Genomic DNA, 21,988 nt, shown 5'->3' on the forward strand with positions numbered 1-21,988 from the left:
ATCAATAACATCCACGCATCCTTGTTTTTAAATAGCATCCACGAATCCTTGTTTTTAATGGAGATTGGGGGGTTTTTTTGGTCAATCAATAACTTTTTCATCAGTGCTAGAATCCATCCTCTGTGTAAAATGTGGATGAATATTCGGAATTTTCCTCCCACGCTCTTTACTATTTCCATTCTTGTCACCATCAAAAGTTTGACAATGCGTTCCTTGTCTGAATATTTTAAGCATACTCTTTCAGGTAATCAAGTAAGATTACTTCCAGTTATAGCTGTAATCTTGATATAGTTGTGACTTAAAATATGGGATACAGCAGATGTTAGCTATGTATGATTCTTGCCGGAGGTTTGGCAAAAGAAGACACAGAATCTTTGATCTGAGATCCAAATAAGAACTTAATTTTATCAATTGGGTGGAAATAAGCTTAATTCAACCTGTCAGCTGTCTTTGCTGAAATTCTTCATCTGGCATCTTTCCATTCAGCTCAGTTCAGGATGTCTGCCTAGGTCACTTCCGCCCACCTTAGATTAAAGGTAATCCATACATCAACCCTAATTGACTAAATAACTGTATCTAATGGGGTTGTCATCCCTCTCTTAAATGTTGGCTATATAATGCCAGTGTTCTCTTCAGTCAAGCCAGCGGAGTTAAGGTTGAAAAAAAGCTCAAATATGGACAGGTAGTAAATTAATATTCCAATTAGCTTCATAGACTTCTTCACTGAATGTACTTTCATATGAATGTATGAATCTATCCTTCACCGAGGCCCCTTCCGCACATGCAGAACAATGCACTTTCAATCCATTTCTAATGCACTTTGCAGCTGGATTTTACAGTGCATAATAGCAAAATCCACTTGCAAACAATTGTGAAAGTGGATTGAAAGTCCATTATTCTGCATGTAGAGAAGGGGCCCAAGTCAGACCACAGTCTTTCTCATTGTCATTGTATAGATTACTACTTTATGGTAAAGATCACTTGTTCAATATAATTCTTTGTCCTTCAAAAAAAACTTGCACACATAATTATCATACACAATGCTTTGCAAGCATGGAAGTCTCATGCTAAGACTCTACCTGTTCAACACGCCACTGCAAGTAGTCATGGGCTTTAAGAAAATTTGGAAAGAGCAGCTGAGATATTCTTCAACCAAATCCAAATGATGGAAATGTAGAATAGTTTCCATTTAGTTTAATTCTGCATCCTGAACGATTTATTTGCTTAATTAACCGTTTATTGATCTCCAAAGGGAAGAACTGTGATCAGCTGAGATCTCACAAGGAGAAGTTAGCTTAGACCGGAGTGTCCAACCTATGACCCTACAGATGTTCATGGACTACGATTCCCATACGTTCTGCCAATAGGCCATGCTGGCAGGGGCTGATGGGAATTGTAGTCTGTGAACATCTGGATAGGCATAGGTTGGACACCCCAGGCCCTTAGACCATTTTTTAACAAGTTAATTACTCTAATTTATTTTAATTCCTTCTTATGTAAGGTGACTAACTGAACAGCTGTGAGTTACAGTCCACTAATCTAATTTTATTATGTCAAATTATTGTTAACTACCTCCAGATTTTTGATGATACGTATTTTTCAAAAAAATAAAATAATGAATATACTAAAGGAATAGATCTAAAGATTGTCACAAGGCTACTTACTGGGCGAGGATTATTCTTTGGTATTAAATTTTAGGTGATAAAATATGGTGTAATTATAACTGGTTTACTGATACTCAGCTGTCAGGGGGCAGGGGGAATGACAGGAGATTATCCCGCCAAGGCAGTTGATTTTATTAGCTCGACTTAAAGTAACACAACCAGCTACACTAATGAAATTGTGTTCTTGGTTAAAAAGGGCAATTGTTAGTCTGACTTTGTGATCACTGAAAAACATTTCCCCAATCTTGTTAAATTACTTCACTCATTTTAGATTTTTATGACCGTGTAGGTTACCAGCCCTCGTTTCTCTACATTTCATTCATTTTCCTCGTATTGATGATTAATGGGCGATGTCGAACGTTAGAGTGAGCAGGCATCAGCAAATGCAAGATCATAATTAGTTTAGCTGACGAGGGCCTCTGATAGCACTTGCGTCTGGATGGAAAAATTACCCTATAGGGAACTGGCTGATCACCAGGTCTTTTTAGTGATACATTGTGAAACACCCGATGAATCAAATGCCCTTTCAATGCCAAGAAAGTGTTCCAGACTCCAAGCCAAAATTATGTCTGCAAAAAGCTTTCCATTTGAAATGTATCAGAGTACAGTTATAACCATTGTACTTTCTTGGCACTGATTACCCCCCACCCCCTTTCACTACAGTATGGAGCAAAGTTAAATAAATTACTTATATTTGACAACACCTTGAAATTTTGATTTAGAGAGCTGGTAATTTTTTAATTTAGAACCAAATCGGTTTAATCTTATACTGAAACTGTTCTCCCTCTAAACCTGTGCAATACAGAGGACATTTATTAAACATTTATAGAAAGAAAGAAAGAAAGAAAGAAAGAAAGAAAGAAAGAAAGAAAGAAAGAAAGAAAGAAAGAAAGAAAGAAAGAAAGAAAGAAAGAAAGAAAGAAAGAAAGAAAGAATTATTTTTTGGAGGATGAAAAAAATCCAGCCCAGCACGAGATGTTTTCAGCAATTGTGCTTATACATGATGCCTGTTTTTGTGGTGTTTCTATTGACATGAAAAGTTTAATGATATCATTATGCCAAAGAAAGAATTTAATGAGTGTCTGTCTTCAGTAGTGTCCACTTTTAAACAGTATGGATAATTAGTAAAGCTGTAGGTTTCTGTCAGTTGCTCCGGTTGCGATATCTTTTTCATCTGGGCGGGCTTTGCTGAGACATTTCTCTGCCCAATAAAATTAAGACATCAGTGAGACAGCACTACTAGCAATAGAAGTATAGAAGTGGTCTCAGGCACCCTTTATGAACCATTTGATAGATCCCTGCAGTCCTAGTGGGCCGCAGGGGATAGAATGGGTGTATGGGTAAATTTTAGAGTAAAGTCTACAAAGGTCTGGTTTGGTGTTTGTGCATCGTTGGGAAGTATAGACTTTCTTCCCAGAAACAGGAAGAGAGGCAGAACGAAAATAGAAATAAATTAGATGTATTTTCCCCCCATATTTGTAGTTAACAGTCACACATTTTAAATAAAGTCATTAAAAATTGCTGCAGGCAACTGGCAAGATCAGCGGGAGCTTTCCCTTCGCAGTATCAAAACGGAATACTGAAATTTAGTGTTGAACCAAGTTGCTAAATGGCACAAACCCTAAAGTTCAAAAAGTTAAAAGTGTTACTGTGGGGGCGGGGGGCAGCCATAGGGTTTTGCGCACCTCATCCATCACTGTGGGGTAAATTGTAATGAAAATCAGCAGTGCCTATTAAGCACAATTGAACCTGACCTCATTACGGGCAGTGTGGTTTTATACTATCAATTGTTGCCAGCCTACAGACAAAACCCCCGTGTTGATTTGTCCTGACTCTACAGATCATGTGACTAACCTTTGACTTACTGTTCTCCCCTTCCCCTGTTTCAGAGACGTAGAGGCTCGGGTGTTTTTTGTGCCAATTGCCTGACCACAAAGACCTCTCTCTGGCGAAAGAATGCAAATGGAGGATACGTATGCAACGCGTGTGGTCTGTACCAGAAGCTTCACTCGGTAGGAAGAAGTTACTCATTTTTATACAGGAAAGGTTTCAGGCAGCTAGGAAGAAGTTGGGCAGCTGCGGCTAATTTCCTCACTGCGTTTTCACTGCGGTCACTCTGGGATCAGATGTGATTCATTATGGAAGATGCTGATACACCATAGAGAGGAGACTATGCTGGAGATTACCAACGGGGCATTAATTGTTTTGATACAAAATAAAGCATGAAAGGGGAACTGTTTCCTCTCCTCCCCCCCCCCCCTGCCCTCGTCAGAACCATGATATAATAGAATTTCACAAAACTGAAAGGAAGCTCTCATTTTGGTGATGAACGAGAACACTGGTTTCTTACAAAACGAGGAGTGTAGGAAAAGTTACCCCATGTTTATATGGACAGGTGGACTTGATATGTTTCAATTGGCATTATTTGGAAGTATTTGTATGATCAGGAATAGTAAAAAACAAAAACATATAATTATATGTGGCTGAGGAGCTGGTGCTGAAGATTTGGTGGTAGCTCCTGCAATCCCACACAGCCCACGCATCCAACCTCCCCAGGATTAAGTCTCAAATAGTTCCCTCGTGTAAGATCAATTTCCAGATGAACATATATAAAAAGTACCAATCTCCAGCTGAGACCCGGAGATCTCCTCTCTGCAAACTGCAGAGATCAGTTCACCTGGAGAAAATGGCTGCTTTGGATTCTGGATGCTATGACAGGGGTGTCAACCATGGAGCACCGAAGTGGGGGAGAATCCGGCCCCCTTGAGAGCCATGAAGCAGCTCCCCTTGCTCATCATCTGGCCACAGCGGACTCACCAATCCACGTACCCACCCCCACTGCGAGCTCACCTGTCAAGGCACCCACCCAGCCTGCTTCTGATCTGGCCTAGCAAGCCACCCCCCTCCTCCTGTGCCAGCCTGGGCCTGATGAGCTTGCTGTGAGCTTGTCAGCTGAGGCAGCTCTCCGCCCCCCTGCTGACCACCTCCTCCAGTGTCAATCTGGGCTGGTGAGCCTGATGTGGGCTCTTCGGCTGAGGCAGCCACCCCCTCCACCCCCCGCCATGTGAACCACCTCCCCCAGAGCTGTTTTGGGCTGGTGAGCCCACTGCGGGTTCGCCAGTTGAGGTAGCCACCCCTTGAGGGCCAATCTGGACTGGCAGGCCTGCTGCAGGCTCTGTAGCTGAGGTAGCCACCAGTGCTGATCTGGGTCCAATCAAGTCACGTTTATGTCACATCCGTCCCTTGTAACAAATCAGTTTGACAGTCCCGTTTCATGACATTAAACGCCACTGAGATCTCTCCTTTCCTCAAACACTACCTTCACCAGGCTCTAGCACCAGCCCTAAACCATCAGAAATTTCCCAATACTGAGTTGGCAATCCTCCATACATAATCTGATCTCACCAGTTGATTACTCAGTACATGATGAGTTGCCATTGAATGTGTGAACTGTCTCCTTGGAAAACCATTGTGTTTGTGATGCCATCTTACGATGTGAAAGTTTTAAGCACAGCGATTAAGGGTGTGCATTCATATATTGCTAATCCAATAAAATACCTGATATTTCAGGTATCATATTGGATCAGCAATATCTCATATCACAAAAGGAATTTCCCAATTCCAGTTTTTCACTTCCAACAAATGCAGAATCTGTACCACCTAAGCAGCAGCCAATAAGGAAACTGAACATGTTGATTTTCAAGTACTGGCCATCTTTTAGCTAGACAGAACTGAAAAGATACAGATCAGTGTAGCAGTGCCTCAAATATCTGCTTGGGACCCAGATTCCAAACTATCAGCTTCAATGGATTTTTCTTTTCGTTTTGTTCCTTCATTATATTATAAAGGGCTATACGTTCAACAGATTGACCATAGATCGAAACCAAATTTCTGCTTCTTATGCAAGACTGTCATTAGGGGGAGGGGGGACCATGCTTTTAATTTCATGTAATTTTATGCTTTAGTGGTTTTTACCCCATTCCTACAAGATAGTGAATATATTATAGCGACAAAAATAATTTTCTTTTTTGAGTTCTTTTTAAAAGAAAATCATAAAACGTAGGAAGCAGTCCTTATAAATGGATGCCGGCAACATTGCTAATTGGTAATAAGTTGTAAAACCGTTATTTCATTAGCACAGAGTTAAGATAGCAGCATTTTTAGCCGCAGTATTGAAGCGTAGCAATAAGATGTCATTTGATGTAAGCTGACGTTAATGAGTTTAATTTAGCTCTGCCCAATCAAAGGCCACCAGTATAATTAAACCTTTGCCCAGCTAGGCAGTGACAACTGAAAACAGAGATGCGAAACATTAGAAGTTGGAGTATTTTTATTTTCATTTTTTGTTACCATTAATTTTGACACAGATTTGCGAACATGGGGAAATGTTGACTTCCTGATACAAAGCCTTATTATGCCAGTGTAAATGCATATACTATAGCAGATGTCCACACTGGGCACTATAGCAGATGAGCCAGTGTGGTGTAGTGGTTAAGAGCAGGTGCACTCTAATCTAGAGATTCGGGTTTGATTCCCCACTGTGCCACTTGAGCCGTAGAGGAACTATAGCATCTGGGGAACTAGATTAGCTTGTTCACTGCAACACATGCCAGCTGGGTGACCTTGGGCTAGTCACAGTTCTTCGGAGCTCTCTTAGCCCCACCCACCTCACCTCATATTTTCCTTTTCTTCTCATCAGACATAATCTTAAAAGTTAGCATTTTCCCCCACAGGAATTAAGGGTCAAATCTAATTTGATTATTTGCACCCCCTTATACATTTCATGCGCAACTTATCAAATGTGCAGGTGTTTTTTACCACATTACCTTTTAAACACATGACAGAGGCAACCAGACCCAATGAGAGTCATCCCTCGGCATTTAAAAGAGTTCCAAAAATATCATCAGTTGACCTGCAAAATGCCACTCAGAGTCTGGAAGCTGGGAATACAAAGCAGTTTTAAAATATTTCTGTTGAAAGAATCCCACAGGATTCACCTGCTTTTCTGGTGCAGTGGCCCTCATGTCGCCAATGATACATTGCACTTTTCCAGGCTTTACTCTTGAGGAAGATGTACTTCTATCATGCGCTTTTGCTACATAAGAGCTTCCTAGATATTAGGATCACATTTACAGTGTAATGGAAGCATATTAGTAACATTACACAGTTTTTAAAGAGAGCCAAAACCATGCAATATATTTGAACAGCGGTTGCATGATCCCAGCACACATGCTACAACCTTTCTGAAACTGATTCTGAGGCTAATTTGTTCTCATAGGACTGAAGAACATCTACAACTGCTGGGAGAAAGCTGGATGCCCCTGGTGTTATTAGAATTTTACCCACCCCAATGCTAATGCAATTTACAGGAGAAAATAGCCACAAAACCCCACCCAATCCTACAACTGGAAAGCAAAGCCACACTCCATCCCCAGACATTCCTATTTATTTGAACAACGGAATTTATCTCCTAGCACAATGCACTGAAAATGTGCGCATTTTTTTATCTTGCCTTCCTTCCAAAATGATCCCTGGCGATTGGTTAGGATTCAGCGAGTTCGCACCACTTTGGCAGAAACCGGTTGTTAAGTAATGCCGTCTGTAAACAACAAGTTATGTGGAAGGCTTTCACGGCCGGATTCAACTGGTTGTGGTGGGTTTTCCGGGCTGTGGTCTGGTGGATCCACCAGACCACAGCCACACAGCCTGGAAAACCCACCACAACCAACTCAGATATTAAATTATTTGAATCCCACCACCAGAACCCGGTTGTTAAATTATTTTGAATACCACCACTGGATCATGGCTTTCCCTTCCCTACTGCATTCTCAACACCGCCTTTAATGATGAAGGTTAGGCTGAGTCCACGAGACTGGCCCAAAGTCACCCAATAACCTCTACGGCAGCATAAGGATTTGAAAACCAGGCTTCTCAGATCCCAGTCGGACATTCCCCATCTGCTCCCTTGCCCTGCCATTGCAATCGCACTCGAGGTAGAAAAGTCTCACTCATCTTAGCTAAAGGTCTAAATCAAAGGGAGTATTTCCATACTGATTTAGGTTTTTAATAGAAAGTTGGAGCTTAACAGAGGCTGAAGTGGCAATTAATGGCATGGGTGATTTGACTCTGGGGAAAGAAAGGGCCGAGAAGAGTGAAGAAGCCAGGTCAGAGTGAATCAATGAGCTCCATAAAAGTAATTATATTCAGGTGGACTTTGCTGGCTCGTTTAACGAGATAATCGTTCAAGTTGCTAATATGCATAAAATCATAGTTAAAAACTCTCTGAAACACAGAATTGCAAAGTTCCAACAACAACACATTTTCCCCCACACAGAAGGACTGATGCCGAAGTTGGCTCTAAACTTAGACTGTAACTAATTTGTATTTTAAGGTAGACTTTTTATAAAAAGAATAGAATTGGCCATAACTTTCATATACACGGTAGATCCTTGCACCTTATCTTCTTTTAATCATCTTTTCAGATTGAATTTTACCAATAGAAAGAGACTAGAGGGTTTTTTTTGTAAATATTGATTGATCAATATGTCCCAACGCTTACAATTGTTATTAAGAACACTAAAGAAAGAGCCTGCTGGGATGTGAAAGCAATGGCCTGCTGCTGCTGCTGCTCCCGAGCACTGGGTCTGCTAAGGCATTTGCAATCTCACATCAAGGAGGATCAAGATTGTTAGCCATATTGTTGCATCACAAGAAGACTAAATTGCACAGAATTATCTGTAGGCCAATGCATGAGACATTCTTAACCCAGAGTTATTACTGAATTGATTTCTAAGTTATTACTGCATTGCATTGATTTCTGCTTAATAACATTCAACAATAATAGATGCAACATTTATCAACTTAAAAAACTATTTATCCCATTTTTACCCAAAATTCACGAGTCCCTTCCTCAAGGTAGCAGTTGAAAAATAGTAGAAACTAACTTAAAAACAATACATACATACATACATACATACATACATACATACATACATACATACATACATACATACAATAATTAAAAATAATAGTGGGAAAGAAAGTTTATAAGGGAACATCAAATAATATGAAAAGGCAAAAAATAATTATAAAGAGAGACAGATGAGCTTCCGTTGGGAAGGAACTCTACAGTATTAGTGCCAGAACCAACAAGATTCTTGCCACCCTTTGCAGCCTCAGATGACGGAGACATTCAAAGCCGGCCCCCAAATATATCTCTAATAGTTCATATGGGAGTATATTCTCAATGATGCTGGTTCTGAGCCATATAGGGCTTTACAGATCAATGCTGGCACCTTGAATTGGGCCCAGAAGCAAATTAGAAGCCTGTACAGAAATAATAAGATTTTAGTGATGTGATCCTCGTGATTCACTTTAGCATTATATGCTATGAACGTAATTCTCCATTGTGCCTAAAACATGTATCGATACTGCAAGTCACTGTACTCTTGGCAGTGTGGCACAAATGCTCTTCACTCATAGCCAGAGGATCAGCTCTTGGCCTGGATGTCAGCATCATACTACAAAGAAAGACTGGATTTATTGTCACAAGATGCAATAATGGTCTAGGTAGTACAGATATCTGAGATAAGAAAAAAGGCACCTTCAGTGTTCAGAGATCAGATGTTGAGACAGCCAAAAGGAAGCAGTTGTGTTTACCATGCCTGGCTTCTCAGTTTCCCAAGGGCACATGGCTAGCAACCAATGGAAAGAAAGGGCTAAATGGACTTTTTAGCTAGAACCAGCAATTCTCTGTAGAGTTACTCCAGTCTAAGACTATTGGTCTCAACAGGCATAGGCTGGAATAACTCCGAAGAGTATTGCAGTGGTAGTCATTAAACATCTCAATACCCCATGCAAAGCAGGTCATGGGTTAACAGGCAATCAGCACTGCAATCATCAGAGCCCTTTGTGCTAATTTAACACCAAAACCATTTAGGCCTGCAGTTTGAGGATACTTGGTCACCAGTGAAATAATCAAGGATGTTGTGTGCTCAAACCATCCTTGGAGAAATTTGGTAATTGTCAAGGTCAATTTGGGTTAAGGGTATTCAGTCTAGTGCTTTGATACCCATTAAAACAATTCAGAGAGAGATGGCTTGGCACTTTTTTAAAAAAAAACTACTTAAAATTGAAACTTTAAAAATTCACTTCCTTTGCTCGGTTTGACCTTTCGAGGAAGGTGTTCCGTCTGACGTCCGCTGAAATGACTCCGCGCTGTAACTTGGGGATTTGCAGAGGCAGTTCTGCAATGCTTTGCTTAAAGGTGCTCTTTTCACTGATGATGTTGTTGTGTTTTATATGCAGACTCCCAGGCCTTTAAACATCATTAAACAGAACAACGGCGAGCAGATCATTAGGAGGCGAACGAGGAAGCGCCTTAACCCAGAGGCACTTCAGGCTGAACAGCTAAACAAACAGCAGAGGGGGAGCAGCGAGGAACAAGTCAATGGCAGTCCGCTAGATAGGAGGTCAGAGGATCATTTGACAGAAGGTCACCAGAGAGAAATCCAGCTTCCCAGCCTGAGTAAATACGAAGCCTCGGGTTCATTGACTAAAAGCCATTCTTCTCCGCAGTCAATATTGGTCAGCCAAACCGCTCTGGATATTCACAAAAGGATGCAACCTTTGCACATTCAGATAAAAAGTCCTCAGGAAAGTACCGGAGACCCAGGCAATAGTTCCTCCATCTCGGAGGGAAAAGGAAGCTCAGAGAGAGGCAGTCCAATAGAGAAATACATGAGACCCGCAAAGCACCCGAACTATTCGCCACCCGGAAGCCCCATTGAAAAATACCAGTACCCGCTCTTTGGGCTTCCACTTGTACACAATGACTTTCAAAGCGAAGCTGATTGGCTGAGATTCTGGAGTAAATATAAGCTGTCCGTTCCTGGGAACCCACACTACTTGAGTCATGTGCCTGGCCTACCAAATCCTTGCCAAAACTATGTGCCTTATCCCACCTTTAATCTGCCTCCTCATTTTTCAGCTGTTGGATCCGACAATGACATTCCTCTAGATTTGGCGATAAAACATTCCAGACCTGGGCCAACTGCAAACGGTGCCTCTAAGGAGAAAGCGAAGGCACCCCCAAATGTAAAAAATGAAGGTCCCTTGAATGTAGTGAAAACGGAGAAAGTTGACCGAAGTACTCAAGACGAACTGTCAACCAAGTGTGTGCATTGTGGCATTGTCTTTCTGGATGAAGTGATGTATGCCTTGCATATGAGTTGCCATGGCGACAGTGGACCTTTCCAGTGCAGTATATGCCAGTATTTTTGCACGGACAAGTATGACTTCACAACTCACATCCAGAGGGGCCTACATAGGAACAATGCACAAGCTGAAACGAATGGCAAACCTAAAGAGTAAAACAAACAAACAAAAACAAAAAAACAAAAAAACCTTAGCACTTAGCACAATTAAACAGAAATAGGTTTCCTTGATGGGAATTCAATAGCTTGTAATGTCTTATTAAGCACTTCATATAGCAAGCATGCCTTATCCAGTATACAATCCTCCATTCTCTTCTCTCTCTCTCTCTCTCTTTCTCTCCCCTCCCCTTTTCCTTTCTTTAAATGAAAAAGTTAAGTAACTAAGAAGGAAAAGTAAAAAAAAAAGGATGGCAGCTGGAAGGGGGGAGGGGTAGGGTTAGTCACTTGGGACCCTTCCCACCAAAACTATACAGAAGACACTATATCAGGGCAAGAATCTCTGACAAACTTAACCAGACAACTAATGCTTTTGTTCTTGTGCAAGAAATACAGCTGGCTAGAATGCAAAGATGTGTAATGCTGACGCAGGTGTACAGTAACATATGCATACTGTATAGCGAAATGGACTTGTTAAATAAACTGATGTCCAGAAATCTAGTAGTATTTTTTTTTGTCATTTGGGTTCACGTTGGCCTTATTAGAACGTGCCATGGCATTGTCATTTCCACCATCTGGAGGCAGTATTTTTCTCCGGATGTGCCTCCTGCTAAGCTCCTATTTGATAGCTTGACCTTACGGTCAACCTCTGTTCTCCTCTGTCTTTGCAAATTCAGGGCAACGATAGATTGAACGTTAGGGAGAGCATTTAGGACCATAAAGGCCACTCTGTACTGTTCCTTCCTTCCCCTCCCAGTGTTTGTGGTGGGGTAATTAAAATTAAAAAAAAAACTCAGGAAAGACAGCAGTGAAAGGAGTTAGGTCTCAGAAAAAAAATACTGTATATACGCAGAGAAGACCTTTGCCTTTCCAGACTGCCTCATAAGCTTAGGAGGATGTGGGAGGGCCCCTTAAATGGAGATTGTGCTAGAGCCCAGCACCAATCAAGTCGTGGGGTTCCAGACCACATCTCAGGGGATTCTGGGTAACATGCTTTGGCCAAAACGTAAGATGGCGGAGTGCTGTTCTATAGAGAAGAGCTCCGTCTGATGTCTCAAATAGGAAAGCTATTTTACAAACTTGATTTTCATAGTATTAATTTGTTTTGTTTTGTTTTTCATTCGCTGCTCTTTCTTGATTTTGCTTCCGGGTGGGAGTGCATGACTGATTTCCCCGAAGGCCTTTGGTTATTTATATGCATCGGTCAATCCCTTTGCTGGGCTCCATGCCGGCTTTTGCTAGGTAGTACGGAAAATGCCTTCATAGCCATTTTTATTTTTAAGACTTATTAAAAAAAAAAAGCTTTTGTAAAACTATTCCATGAAGGGAAAGCTCCTCAGCATAACTGCTCAGGGAAATAGGGCTTAAAAAAACTAAATATTCAGCCATTGGTTCAAGGTGCTGTTAGCCAAGTCTCCATAAATGCTACAAGGATCAACAATGAACAGACTCCAATTAGTGTTTTTTGTTTGTTTCTCTCGGCCCAGCCAGTAGTTTTGATTTATTTTTTACGAAGGTTGATGTACAAGAGATATTACAAGCTACTGGATGCACTGTCAGATTAACTTATTTCATTTAAGAAGTTGGGAGAACAAATAGGAAAAAAAAGAACTTATTTTTCTAGTAAATATTAATGTATTACATTTCAAATAATGGTGCCTGACATATTGAATAATTATTTTCTACAGTGTACGTATGCAACAAAGATATTCCATCATGCATAAGATTCAGCGCTGGCTCAGCCTCGCTCTGTTTACATTTGCAAATGTAGCAAACAAGGTAATGAAGCGACTTTCTATTGCAGTAGGTATCTCTCTCTCTTTCTTTGTGTGTGTGTGTGTGTGTGTGTGTGTGTGTGTGTGCGCGCGCGTGCATTAAAATTGTAAACGGTAACATGAAATGAATGGACTTTGTTGATATTAATGGTATGGGGGGGAGAAGAAGAAGAAATGAAAATATTTTTATGCCTACTTAGGAGGGAGAAAAGGGGTAGCACTGTTCATTCCAAGTACTTTTTTTTGTATTCTTGAGCTCTTAACTCACATTGTTATGCTTAAAATGATAAACATATATCCTCTTTTTATTGCTTTGTCTATGTTTCAGAGGAAACATTTCAGAGATTATGTTGAGAGGTGCCATCTGACTCCTTGGCACTCAATCTTTTTTTTTTAATTGCATTCTTGTAGTAGCATCGCACCCCTCATTCTTTGTCCATATTACACAGTGGCTTCATGTGTTATTGTTGTGTTGCGTGGCAGGGGGCTTTGTTTCTTTATATGGCATCGCAGGGTCTTCATCTCTTGAGGCTGGAGAATGCAGCTGATTCCTGGGTGTTGCAGTGAATGACGTTGGAAATGCCCGTCCCCTGTGACATATCTCCCATTTCTCGTCGTGTGTGTGTGTGTGTATGTGTTTTAAAATGTTCTTAAATGTCCTAGGAAAATGGATCAGGGCTAGATTCCCCAGGTCAGAAGATGTATCTTAAGGGCCCTATTCTTATCTCACTTACATGCTGCCTCCCTCAAATAGTCATGTAACGAATGCTAAAACGGTACTAAAGAGGTCATGGGATTTAATATAGATCAGAGACATCATTCTCTGATCTAGCAAACGTGGTGATTAAAATACACATGGCCAGAGAGGAGAAAGAGAGAACTGAGCTTAGGGTCATATTTGTATCAGAGTCAGAGACAGTGTAAAACTGAGAAGCATCAGTCTGACCAGCACGGTTCTCCCACACCTTCTGGTGAAGAAAAGATGATGCAGTCGAACCACTTTGCAAGGTAGCCACCTGTATTCTTCTTCCGGGTGCACTGTGTCACTCTTTTTGCAGTCTGAATGGGATGGTCAAGTCCTGAGGCAGAATAATCCAAACAGTGATGACCAATAGCAGTCATATGACCTTGCCAGGACCCCGTGGCGAGTGACCGCTTGATATATGGTCATCTGCATTCATCCTAACGTACATTTAAATAACCTGTGTTTGATCACTTCACTTTGTGGTCAACCCGTGTCAAGCTGCATGTGAACTGCCATAACTGGCTGCCAAAGATCTTAGTGGCCTGGACCATGCTACAGAATTGGCATATCTCACAGGCTTCTGTCTATTGGAGAATGCATCAGAGAGCCTGCAGAGAGCTTACTGTTAAATTCTAACCGGCATATCCGATTCATTGTTTCAGCTACCAGCACTGCCAAGCTAAATGTGCCCTCCAGAAACTCAAGTAGTCTCCCATGCCCGCCCCCCATCCCCCGGGCTCTTCTGCCAAGTCACACAAGTCAGGCACAGAGGGCCACGTTTGGCTTGGAAGTTGCACGGGCCTAGCATTGTGAACATCAAGTCTCACTTGTTCTCTCAGGGTTGGGCTGAGCAATTGTTCAGTTGCATTCTCAGGTAAGGAAGGCTGCTTTTTTCACACGTCCTCCACTGCAAGATCTTCTGCTTCAGCACCATACAGTGGTCCAAGAACAAAACAAAATGGTTTCAGGAGCAAGACCTGAAATGGATGATCCTCCCCGAATGGCGTGGTGTTCCATTTAACGCCCACTCCTCTGTTCTATCAACTCCTAGTGCTAAAAATTAAACTACATCCACGGTGTTGAGATTTGACCAGCTCATCTCAACACATTTCCTAGCTTCTCAGCTCTTTGTGCAAAACTCCATTGTAGCAGATGTAAAGCCCACTTGTAGAATTGTGATTTCAGCTATATCGGCTCAGAGAGAGAGGAGATGGTCCTGCCCTTGCCAGGTTTTCCAGTTCTCCACTCTCACCATTTCTCAACTTATTCAAGTGGGAAAAGGAGGGCAAGCTGTTCATGGGGAGGAACATTTGGCAGGACAGTTACCATCTAAGGCAGGAGTCTCCAACCCTTTGAGCCTGCAGGTCCATTTGGAATTCTGGCATGGCACGATGGACGCAGCAGCAAAATGGCCACAATAGAATGGCTGCAGCAGGAGGCGGAGCCTGCCACAAAATGCACAGCTTAACTCCAGTCATACAAAGTAGATCCTTATGACAGTGGGTGGAATGGTACCCACAAACGCCATGTTGGGAACCCCTGATCTAAGGTCTTAAGGTCACCTCCCCACATACTTGGACCATTTGCTAAACTCATAGCAGAGAACTCTGAAAGAAACTATCTGCCAGCTCTACCCTTTAAAGAAAATCTAGAGAAGCTTGAAAAAACGCTTGTTAGTGTGGTCCAGCATACAGCTTTCCTCACAACATGTAACCTATGGAAAAAATTCAGTATTAATAGATGGGGCAGAGTGTAGATTGTCACATATACTAGGAAGTTGTAAAAGTTCTTCCTTTACAATTGTAGAACTTGATTCCCCCTTATTTGGGGCGGGGCGGGGGGTGCTGGAGGAATATTTTAAGATAATCATGAAAGGAACATTTTTAAACTGGAGGAAAAATATTGTTAACTTGTTATCTTCAGCAACCTCATACAATACAGCTGTCTCAAATTTGATATGGAGCTCTTAGGTTTCAGGCAACTGAATATTCATATATTGTCATCCAACTAGGAGTGGGGATGGGGGCAAAGTTGAATGCTTCCCTGTACTTCTAAAAAAATTCCCTGCACACAGAAAACTAATATCCTGTGAAAACGTATTCTAGCCTAGCCTTGTCCTGATAGAGCAGTTTTCTACCCATGAAATATTTTATGGTACTAACCTATATTTTAAATTCTCCACAAGATATTAAAACATCTGATAAGTCCCAAATGAAACAAATAGCTGATCCCCAGGGCCATTTCAAGTTAGATCAATGGTGTGGAAGGAGGCTCACCCTTCCCCCCTTCTTTTATGCCGTTTTTTTTCTAATTGGATGTTCAAAATGGATGCACATAGTGTTTAACTGTACTGTCTGCCTCTACTCTGTCTCAGAAAAAGGTGTTGGTACGGTCAGTTGAGGTGTAGCAGCCGAGAAAGTTGTATGCTTCCGCAGTAGAATATGAGATTTATCATTCATTTTTACATGCTGCCTTTGTAAAAATCATTATTTTGTGCATTATTGAATATGGTACTTTGATACAAGAGCACTTACAGTTCATTGTATTTTTACTTTCAAACTTTTAAGCGGATGGAGGGGAGCAGGGCTAGGTAGGCACTAGGACCAGGTGGAGCACTCTACAACAACAAAAAAAGGTCTGCCATGTTGAGTTCTGTGGTGGAGGAATACACAACCCTACTAACATCTTTTCTGAGACAGATTATAGGAGCCTGCACTCTATTCTTCTTTCCAAAGAAAGACAGTAGAAAACCAGGCCATATTCTTTTTGAGTGAGGTAGGATAGTCACAGTCCTATTTCTTTTATGGAAATGCTGGGATTACCCATGAAGGGATCTGCTAAGGGGTGATTAGTAAATAGCAGATACATTTGGGGTGGGGGACTGATTTGTGTCAGGAATGGGGAAAGGGGTGTTTCCCCATTTCACTGACTGAGGGTCTCCACAATTACTGATTGTCTTCTTGGTGAAATGTTCAGACAATCCAAGCAACCTGTGTGTATCTCCCAGTACAGCAAATAGCAAATGGATGCTGTTTGAGGTCAGGCAAATGGCTGAGGGGCCGCTTCCCCAGTCTGGATTGCAGCATTCCTCCCATTCACTGTTAAATTAGGTGAAAAAATCCTGAAAGATCCATGATTAGATCTCCAAATATCTCATTTTATTAGTTCCTGAGTTATGCACGCATGTGGTTCTTCCAATGGCCCGTGAAGTGTTGAGCCCTTTCTATAGTCACTAGATAATTTTGCATTTGTTGAGATGCAGGAACAATCACCTTGCGCCCCAGAAATATAATGCAGGAGTTGGCTGTGAATATAAAAGGCCAAATGAAGAGATAAGAATCTTATCATCACTGATTTCATGCCAGAGGTATTTGTTTTCCAATGGAATCTCCACAGATAAGGTCTCTCATGTTCAAAATCCCAAAGCAACATCCAAAAAGTGTTTCCCACAGTAACCTGTTTTCTTGCCTAAATCAAATAGTTTAAATAATATAGCAGCGGGTGTAAACTAGTATGGTTTTCCAGGGGAATAGAGGGGATCAGAGTAATACAAGGTTGACAGGAAGATATTTTTAGTAGTTAAGTTATGCAGTTGAAAAGATCCACCACTACCCCCTTTGCAGATGATGTTCAGGAATTCCCAACTTTTTTTAATTTCTGTTAAAGTGCAGTGCCAAAAATGGCCAGCTCTGTTGCCAGCCCACTGTCATGTGTGCTTTCATTTTCAAAAGGACTTTCTGTTTCAGCCATCTTGATGTGATTATGCCTAGCTTCATGATGATCCAAAAGCCAAAGATTTTGAAAAACGGTTCAATCCAATTAATGCAGTACACTTTTTGCCCGTTCTGGAATGGATTTCATTTTAGCCAATGGAAGCAGCAAAATGGCCACCATGTCAGTCTGCCATTTTGTTGCACAACACTGCCCTTCCCATGGCCCACAGGAAGTGAGTGTTTCACTGCTATCAAAGTGAACGAGAGACCAGTTTGATGCTGGAGCTGGAGATCTCCTGCTATTACAGTCAATTTCCAGGCAATAGAGATCTGTTGCCCTGGAAAAAAATGGTTGCTTTGGATGGTGGACTGGCATTTTAACCTGCTGAAGACCCTCCCCTCAGACCAGGCTCAATCCCCAAAGATCAATAGTAATTTCTAACCGAGAGCTGGCAGTCCTATTTGACGCATAGTGCGTTGGGTGCACTAGTGGGTAAAGCTGTACTTGCCACTTTCTTTTAGTCAGTTGAGCAAAACAATCATAAAGTGACAGTTATGGATTCTTGATTCCTCAATATATAAGAAATCCAGTAGGTTCAAAGAGCTCAAAACCGGCAGCTGCTGTGGCAGAGAAAAAAACACTTAAAGGTTTGAATGAATTCCTTCAGGGAGAGTTTGAAGTAGCTAGGCCCAGTGCTCACTTGATGGCAATAAATGTAAATATGTCTTTGAACAAGTTCTCTATGGAACAATCAACTTTTTTTAAGCAAGACTGGCACCTAGGGTTGGCCCAAGATGGTATCTGAGGTAGAAAATATAAATAGCAGCCCTTCCTTACCACAGAATGCAGTGATGGCCAATCCACATGGATAGTTTCTGCTCAAGTCTCATTGAAATGCATGGGTATGCCTTTGGTTTTGTTTAATGGGACTTGTTCAGGAGGACTTGCCGGTGGATTGTGCCTTGAGTTAGATCTGTTTCTTACCTTTGTCAGCCTTAAAGGAACCTGAAACCAAGTTGGCAGACTCTATTGATGTTACGGTGGGGCTTCTGTACTTTTCCGGGGAGATTCTCCACTTTTCCTTGGAGAAAGAACGAAAGAAGGCATTTCAGAACATATCACTGTCATTTAACTCAAACGGCAATATTCACCAATGGAAATCTCATTCACCCATGGAGCGATGTCATGTTGCACGAGAGAACCTTTTTCGTATATGGCTCTGAAATGACTCTACAATGCTCTTTGCTGTTCTGTCCTTTACAACACATGGGTGTTTCGTTTTATTTTGTCTCTCTGTTTGTGCTCCCCTTCCCTTTTACCCAGTTTTCATAGTGCATGTTCATTTCTACTCACAAACATGTTCCTGGTGTATTTCTTATGCAAACAATTCTTCAGGCAGCAAAAGGTGTCTGTTACATCTAAACTTGAATAATAAAGTTTTACCACCAGTTATAAAGAAAAATGTTTTTGAGTCTTCTTTTTATATGGGGGAAATGCAATTGCTGGTATTGAATGGGGATGAGAAATGAGAAGGAAGAGAAGAAACAGCCTTTAACTTAGAAAGTTCAAGGAAGACCGTGTTCGCAACCCCCCCCCCCCAACCTATGACTAATTTCTCATATTTTTTATTAATACTGCAGAGGTATGGGGTAAACTGCTGCCATTTATATTCTCATTGGTTTTCTAGCCAGGAGATTGCTATTCAATTAAGTCCGGTGTTCCAGTTTAAGATTCAACAATTTGCATGCTAGGGACCTCAGCACAATGTCCCAAAGTTGTTTTCCTTGGCCCTTTCTGCACAAATGTCCTAAAACATTTCTAAAACGTTTTCAATCCCCCCCCCCCCCAGCCTTTTGTTTGCACTCACACCCTTGAAACGATTCCTGGCCACCATTACTTGCCATTTCCTTTTTTGTTTGCTGCATGCTCTATTCCTTTTATGAAGTAGAAGAGTTTGGATTTATATCTCCCCTTTCTCTCCTGCAGGAGACTCAAAGGGGCTTACAATCTCCTTGCCCTTCCCCCCTCACAACAAACACCCTGTGAGGTGGGTGGGGCTGAGAGAGCTCCGAAAAGCTGTGACTAGCCCAAGGTCACCCAGCTGGCGTGCGTGGGAGTGTACAGGCTAATCTGAATTTCCCAGATAAGCCTCCACAGCTCAGGCGGCAGAGAAGGGAATCAAACCCAGTTCCTCCAGATTAGATACACGAGCTCTTAACCTCCTACGCCACTGCTGCTCGATGCTTTGAAGATCGCCCCCCCATAAAAGAACCGATAGAGAAATGCTGCAGATGAACAGGCAAGGGGGAACTGAATGAGCTCAGAAAATGGCACCAAGGAGGACATTCAGGGAAGCAGAGAAGTGTGGGAAACATAGTCAAGAGATGGCACAGCGACTGAAGGCTTTTTCAAAACGTTTCAGCCAGAGAATCATTTTGAAGGGGGACTCATTGAAAACCTTTTGAGGCTGGAAATAAAACTTGTTGGGGTAAAAACAATGTGGAACTCCACGGAGGAAACATTTTATTCCCTGCCTCAAAAAGTTTCAAACGAATTGTTTTGAAAAGTTCCTTGTCCCTCCCTCCTTTTTTTTTGGTACTGAGCATGCAACTTAACAAACAGTTCTCTTGAATTCAGTAGCTTGCTCACTATTTTGTGATATTGTTTGTGGTCCTAATCAAAGAGCTTCAGGTGTGTACTCAGGTTGGTTTGCAGGAGAAGAGCAGGATTCAAATCCAGTAGTGCCTTAAGCACTGACAAGGTTTCTCGGGTCTAAGCTTTTAAAAGTCAAAACTTCCTAGTTGATAAAGATTTGAGTCTCAAAAGTCCATGCCCTGGAAGTTTTGTTGGTGTTTAAGGTGCCGCTGCATTCAAATCTTGCTATTCTTAACAAACTCCTGTTTTTTTAAAAAAAAATTCTAAGGGCCAACACAATTGCCAACAATATTTGTCAAAGAAAACCAAGTGATTTTGAATGGAAATACCTCTTTCCCTCCAAGCCCACTTCGTTTCTCACCATTTGGGAAGCTTTTCTTTTTAAATGGGGTTACCCCATCCTCTTCCCATTCTTGCTTTTTCATCCAGCCTCTTCCCGTCTGCTGATGGTTCTCAAGTGTACCCAATCTGCCCCAGAACCCTTTTCGTCTTCTTTCCCGTTCTCTTCCCGTCCCCACATTGAAGTGTTTTCCTCAGTTGATCCCCAGAGAACTGCCCCTTCTCACCACAACTTTATCTTGCTTCTTGGGATGCTCTGTGAACTTTGGAGTCACTGCCTGTTCTTGCTGGGGGAGGGGGTTAATCTCATTGCAGCTCCTTCTGCCCTGCGTTGCCCCCCACATTTTACTTTACCTGTGGCTGCCTCGAGCCACTCCAGTTGGCTCTTCTCACCTCTGGTTACTCCCCCCAGAAGTCCAGGTAAGAACGAGATGCACAAAAAGGTTTCACTATGAGGCATCCTATGGGAACAATATACTGGATTCTGGTGGGTTTTCCGGGCTGTGTGGCTGTGATCTGGTGGTTCTTGTTCCTAATGTTTCACCTGCATCTGTGGCTGGCATCTTCAGAGATGTATCACAGAGGGAAGTCTGTTACTGTGATACACTTCTGAAGATGCCAGCCACAGATGCAGGCGAAACTTTAGGAACAAGATCCACTAGACCATGGCCACACAGCCCAGAAAATCCACCACAACCAGTTGAATCCAACCATGAAAGCCTTCGACAATATACTGTGTATGTTGTTTAATTGCCAAATCAATTACATGTAAATTCATATAAGACTTCACGGTGAATAAATCTTTTATGTGTACAACGTCTCAAAATAATTATTGAATAGTCATGCTCAAGAAATATTTTTGGTTACCCTTACAAGGGCAATGATTTCCTATGGTACAATTTGATATATAAATGGAGTGCTAATTTTAAAGGCACCTCATTTCCTCATTGAAACGTTCTCCATTCTTAGCGCTGAAGAAGGATCAAAAAAAGATCTGAAACAGTTTATTGTATCTGAATTGCTGTTTGCCATGTTTGCCTTGTACGTTTGGGTGTGTTACTTTGGCTTCTGTATGACTATTTGTACCTTTGGCCATCCACTTAGGCCCCTTCCGCACACGCAAAATAATGCGTTTTCAAACCACTTTCACAACTGTTTGCAAGTGGATTTTGCCATTCCGCACAGCTTCAAAGAGCATTGAAAGCAGTTTGAAAGTGCATTATTCTGCATGTGCGGAATGAGCCTTAGATAGCCCAATTGTTGCATTTATTGTTCAGCGTGACTATTAGATAATTACAGCGTACTCTTTCTCATAGTGTAACCTTTCTATGTGCCTCAACATGGTTTTTCTCTTGTATCTTGGATGTTCTTCTGTGGTGCCTATTTCTTATTTTTCCAGCACGTAAGGATGTGGAGCATCAGGGCAAGGGCTCCTGAGCTGGGACGCGTCTGGACAGTGTACTTAGGATTTGAAGCTAAGATCATGAGTTCTTCTGCTCTGTCAGGCTTATGATGACCCCACTTCAAAAACTCAGAACATCTATCTGGTAACTCCCATCGGCCAGTGCCCTTCTGAAGTCAGGAGGCCTGTGATGACCTCCAGACTCCCAAACAAAAGAGTGCCAACCTATCAAGATGTCACCACCACACTTCCTTCTCAGTTCCTTCAGCGGTCCCCTGTTTCAGTGCTAGCCAAATCCAAGGCATCTTTACATATTTGCTCTG

At 41.8% G+C, this 21,988-nt stretch overlaps 1 protein-coding gene across 8 annotated transcripts in view; it reads left to right on the top strand.

Moving 5' to 3' along the window:
• The window catches only part of TRPS1 (transcriptional repressor GATA binding 1), a 259,624-nt gene extending 248,092 nt beyond the window's left edge, over positions 1-11,532 (top strand). For all 8 annotated transcript variants that reach the window (XM_048507198.1, XM_048507202.1, XM_048507197.1 and 5 more), the window contains 2 exons: positions 3,554-3,676; positions 9,972-11,532. In XM_048507198.1, coding sequence (XP_048363155.1) covers positions 3,554-3,676; positions 9,972-11,036 — 1,188 coding nt within the window. In that variant the 3' untranslated portion in view covers positions 11,037-11,532. The remainder of the gene's footprint in view (positions 1-3,553; positions 3,677-9,971) is intronic.
• The last annotated feature ends 10,456 nt before the right edge of the window (positions 11,533-21,988 follow it).

Source organism: Sphaerodactylus townsendi, linkage group LG09 (assembly GCF_021028975.2).
Source record: "Sphaerodactylus townsendi isolate TG3544 linkage group LG09, MPM_Stown_v2.3, whole genome shotgun sequence".
Taxonomy (NCBI): Eukaryota; Metazoa; Chordata; class Lepidosauria; order Squamata; family Sphaerodactylidae; genus Sphaerodactylus; species Sphaerodactylus townsendi.